The 5,777-nt window shown below is 36.6% G+C and overlaps 1 protein-coding gene across 1 annotated transcript; it reads right to left on the reverse strand.

Moving 5' to 3' along the window:
* Nucleotides 1–243: 243 nt before the first annotated feature.
* On the reverse strand, nt 244–3,359 carry LOC143433961 (uncharacterized). The gene is given in 4 exon segments (XM_076706182.2): nt 244–416; nt 747–1,954; nt 3,050–3,110; nt 3,311–3,359. Coding segments are annotated over 4 exon segments (1,476 nt in total). The 5' UTR covers nt 3,345–3,359.
* Nucleotides 3,360–5,777: the final 2,418 nt, after the last annotated feature.

The raw sequence follows: 5,777 nt of genomic DNA on the forward strand, positions 1-5,777 counted from the left end.
CATGTAGTTTCTCTACAGTATGTGTTCTTTTATGTATTGGGCGATGCCTGTGACATGCAAGGGCTTAGCACCTTGATGACACTGAGTCACTCTCTTGAATGTGTTCGATTATGTAGTCACATATAAAAGTGAATTGTCAGTTTTTCCACAGTGATTACATTAATGAGGCTTCTTTCCAGTGTGATTTCTTTGTGTGTGTGTAAAGAACTCTGACATGCAAAGGCTTTACCACATTGTTAATATTCAAGCAGGTTTCTCTCTGGTATGTGATCTCTCCTGTCCCTGCAGATGACTGTGACTTGCAAATGCTTTACAACACTGATTACATCCATAAGGTTTCTCTCCTGTTCCTGTTCTTTTATAATAATGGAGATGCTAAAGTTGTGAAAAGGCTTTACCACGTTGTTCACATTCATGAGATTGTTTCCAATATGGGATATTCTATGTTTGTGAGACTAGTGGGACATGCAAAGGCTTTAACTCAATGATTACATTCATAGTTCTGTCCAATATGGGATCTATTATGTTTTTGGCAAAAATCCTTATGGAAAGGCTTTTACCACAATGATCACATTCCTAGGTTTCTTTGAAATATTTGTTTTTTTATGCTTTTGCAAACAAAAGCTTTGTGAAAAGGCTTTTACTGTATGAATTACATTCATACAGTTTCTCTCCAGTATGTGATCATTTATGTCTTTGGAACCTTTTCACTTATAAATGGTTTTATCCACATTGATTACATACCTAAGTTTTCTCTCTGGTATGTGTTCTTTTATGATATTGGAGATGACTTCGTTGTGTAAAGCCTTTACCACATTGAATACATTCATAAGGTTTCTCTCCAGTATGTGTTCTTTTATGTTTTCGGAGACCACTGTGACATGAAAAGGCTTTGCCACATTGATTACATTCATAAGGTTTTTCTCTGGTATGTGTTCTTTTATGACATTGGAGACTACTGTTACATGAAAAGGCTTTACCACAATGATTACATTCATAAGGTTTCTCTCCAGTATGTGTCCTTTTATGGATTTGGAGATGACTTTGTTGTGTAAAGCATTTACCACATTCATTACATTCATAAGGTTTCTCTCCAGTATGTGTTCTCATATGACAATTGAGACTACTGTGACTCGAAAAGGCTTTACCACATTGAATACATTCATAAGGTTTCTCTCCAGTATGTGTTCTTTTATGTTTTCGGAGACCACTGTGACATAAAAAGGCTTTGCCACATTGATTACATTCATAAGGTTTTTCTCTGGTATGTGTTCTTTTATGACATTGGAGACTACTGTTACATGAAAAGGCTTTACCACAATGATTACATTCATAAGGTTTCTCTCCAGTATGTGTCCTTTTATGGATTTGGAGATGACTTTGTTGTGTAAAGCATTTACCACATTCATTACATTCATAAGGTTTCTCTCCAGTATGTGTTCTCATATGACAATTGAGACAACTGTGACTCGAAAAGGCTTTACCACATTGACTACATTCATAAGGTTTCTCTCCACTATGTGTCCTTTTATGATATAGGAGACCACTGTGACCTGAAAATGCTTTACCACACTGATTACATTCATAAGGTTTCTCTCCAGTATGTGTTCTTTTATGATATTGGAGATAACTGTGACGTGAAAAGGCTTTGCCACATTGGTTACATTCATAAGGTTTTTCTCCAGTATGTGTTCTTTTATGATATTGGAGATGATGAGGTCTTGCAAAGACTTTACCACATTGGTTACATTCATAAGGTCTCTCTCCAGTATGTGTTCTTTTTTGATATTGGAGATAACTGTGACATGAAAAGGCTTTGCCACATTGGTTACATTCATAAGGTCTCTCTCCAGTATGTGTTCTTTTATGATATTGGAGATGATGAGGTCTTGCAAAGACTTTATCACATTGATTACATTCATATGGTTTCTGTCCAGTATGACTTCTTTCATGCCTGCAACAATAATGGGCACATGTGATAGCTTTACCACATTCATTAGCCTGATCAATCATTTTATCAATATGAATAAATTTTGCAGTTGGTCTAATAATAAAGAACACTGAGATTGTAAGGTTTTACCCCTTTGATGTTCATGGTTGTACTTGCTCATTGTGGGTTGCTTTACCTGTTTGAAAATACCTGTGATGGTAAGGTCATGTAGCTTACATTTATAACATCCTTTATATGAGATTTCTATATCATGTATTTCCATGACTGAAGACATCAGAGTATTAAAACACTGATTGCATTCTTAGTTTTTCCTGTAGTGTGAATCAAACCACAGCAGCTCTGTGAGCCAGGACAAAGAGAAGAATTTCCAAACTTCTAGTACCCATAGAGGTTTTCTGCACTGTGACTTGGGAATGTCCCCACTAATGTCAGAAAACCAATTAATTGCAAATGTCTATCGTACTCAGAAAGTCTACCAGAGGCAGAATGCTACATATCTTCTCATTGTTCTGGAGTAGAAAGAGGTATGTTGCTTCTTTCAACATTCCTATGCTCACAAGGTTTTATCCATTCTGACACTTGATATACTCATTAAAAGAAGAACGAGTGAAAGGTTCCCATATTGAATTCACACCATTTGACATGTTGTTCTTTATAGACATGTGGTGTATGGATTAAGGTTTCTCTATGACTTTCTTCACTCTCACTAAGTGACCACTCAATAAACTTAGAAATGTTACTACAAGAATATGAGTATTACCAAATTTACTATGGAGTATTTGCTTATTGGATGGCTTTGGATATATATTTATCACTATTCAATGTGCACCATCTAAATATTATGAGACTATTCAGATTGGTAGTTCCACAGCAAATGGAACTACAACTCTTAAGGCATTGTTTCATATCTTCTTCCTTAGAGGAATGCCTTACAAACATAAATCAGATAACTGACATTGAGCAACATGGCTGGGTGAGAATATTATAATCATAGGTATACTTAAAGGACTGATTTTTTTACACTTTTTTTTAGAGCTTCCAGAACACATTAAAATTTCCTCACAGGCATATTTGTATCAGCTTGCACATGAAACTTACTTTTCACATCTTCCAAAACTTTTATGTTGTTCATCAATATGATGATCTTCCCAACTGTAACCTAAAACACAGTACCAGAAAATGAATGATATAGTATTGGAAATTAGGTAAAATTCAAGTTACTGTAAATTTTGACAGCACTGAACCTGATTCATTTAGCTTAATCTTCCTTGTTCTCAATTGAAATAACAGAGGATCATCAATAAATATGAATCACTTTTTCCATTATTTTGAAAAGCAAAACAAAATTCACAGTCTTACCTATAGCACTGAGGTTCCAGTAGGTCTCCAGCATCACATCTTTGTAGAGATTCTTCTGGGAAGGATCCAGCAGATTCCACTCTTCTGCAGTAAAGTTCACATGCACATCCTCATAAGTCACTACATCCTAAAATATCACACACATGTGTACAACACAAAGCATGATTGTGACATCACTATAAACAAATGGATACTTTATAGACAATGAAGTAATGAAATTCTGGTACTACTTCCTCTTACTTCCTGAAACAGAAGTTATAATCTAATCATTCTTTCATTTTAAAAGGAAATTAAATTATAAGTTTAACCTGTGTCACTTCTGAACCCTTTGAATAGGATAAAGCCTTGCAACACAAATGGCAACTGAGAGGGATATGCGGGGGAAACAGATCAACTGTACTGAGCACACATCTGAAAAGCTGTATGAACAATTACTAACTACAAAAATGATGGGCAAGCTGCGTGTATTTGCTCATGTCTTTAATCACAGAGGTACAGGCAGGTGTATGTCATTGAGCTGGATGCTGGCATGGTCTGTGTGATGTAATGCAGGACAGAAAAAGTTACATATTAAGACCCTGACTCCCCTGTAAAAGTCAACCATTGAAACAAAAATGATAGAGAACTCATGGTTCTTTACTGAGGTTCCTACAAAGAATTGTGCATTCACTGCAGTTCTGTATTCATCTTGAATAAACATAAAGTGAACCAGTTTAAACAACAACATTAATAAATTTTACTAGAAGGGAATGAATGTTTAAACAGTTGAAAATGGACAAATGAAAATATTAGTAATGTATATGCTGATCAGAAATAAGGAACAAGGGCAGGAAAGATAGCTCAGGAGTAGAAAGCTCCTGCTGGTCTTCCACATAATGGTGGTCAATTTCTAGTATTTACATGGGGATCAACAACTACCCATTTCTTCAAAGATCAAGAGGACTGCGGCCATCTACTGACAACAATAAAGATGAGGCACACGTGATATTCATATTCATCCACACAGGCACAATACTCTTATTTATTCAAAAATTTCAGAACAAACACAGGAGTAAGGCAGAATGACATACACCTGGAATCCAGTGAGTGTGAAGCCTCAGGCAGTATTGATATTATGAAAATATGCCATGCATGGAAATATAATATAATATAATATATTTTGCCAAATTTTAAAATTAAAGATGTGGATGGAGAGGTATACAGAAGCATGTGCTTATTTTAGAAAAACATGTCAGGTGGCTTCTGTGATTTCTATATCTACAATCAGGAAAGGAAATACTTCACAGAGAAATTTTGTCTTGACAACAATAAACAAAAGATATAAAGTTAAAAATATAAAACCACTAGGCTTGCAAAATAGCTTAGCATTTAATAGCAAATGTTTATACTGTATCTTATGGGATTTAGGGACTGAGACCAAATGGGGACTGTATGGGAGCATGAGAAGAAAGCTGGAGAATCAGTTTCAACTGCAACACAGTAGACACACAAAATAAAATATGTCCTGTCTAAAAAGAAATACAGGGGTAAACGTGGAGCATAGACTGAGGGAATGGCCAATGAAAACTTGCCCAACTAGAGACCCTGCTTATGAGCAAGCACTAATCCATGATATTATTAGAAATAGTCTGTTATGCTTCCACACAGGAGCCTTGCATAATTGTCCATTAAGAGGCTCCACCCATGAGCTGACTTGAAACAGATGCAGAGAACCACAGTCAAACATTGAATGTTCCTTGGTGACTGTTATAGAAGAGTTGGGGGAAGGATTGATGGCCCTGAAGAGGATAAAAACTCCACAGGAAGACCAACAGTCTTAACTGACCTGGGCCCTTGGGGACACTCACAGGCTGATCCACAAACAAAATAACACACACAGTCTAGGCTCCTGGAACATATGTAGCAGAAGTCTAGCTCAGTCTTCATGATGGTCCTCCAAAAACTGTACCAGGGGCTGCCCCTAAAGCTGCTCTCTATCTTTGGAATCTGCTCTCTGAACTGGACTGCCACATCTGGCTTCAATGAAAATGATTAACTAAACCCAGCAGAGACTTGATGCACTGCGGTGTGAAGATGCCCAGGGGCCCACACCTTCTCAAATGAGAAACAGAGGATATTGGAGAGAGGGACTCTGTGCAGGTGGGGGAGCTAGAGTAGGGACTTCACCAAGTTCATAGCCATTTTATTTATAACAGCTTGAAACCGGAAAAATTGCAGATGTCACTCAGCTAAAATATGGATGTAGAAAATGAATAAAATACAAGGACATCATGAATTTTGCAGGCAAATGGATACAGCTAGAAACTGTTATCCTGAGTGAGGTAACCCAGACCTAAAAGCACATGCATGTATGTACTCACTTACAGGTAAATAATAATCATAAAATAAAGGAAACCCACACTACACTTCAGAGACCCAAAGAAGCTAAAAAAGAAGGAAGGCACAAATGAGCACAGTTGAATCTCAC

This window comes from Arvicanthis niloticus (assembly GCF_011762505.2).
Source record: "Arvicanthis niloticus isolate mArvNil1 chromosome Y unlocalized genomic scaffold, mArvNil1.pat.X SUPER_Y_unloc_2, whole genome shotgun sequence".
In the NCBI taxonomy this organism is placed as follows: domain Eukaryota; kingdom Metazoa; phylum Chordata; class Mammalia; order Rodentia; family Muridae; genus Arvicanthis; species Arvicanthis niloticus.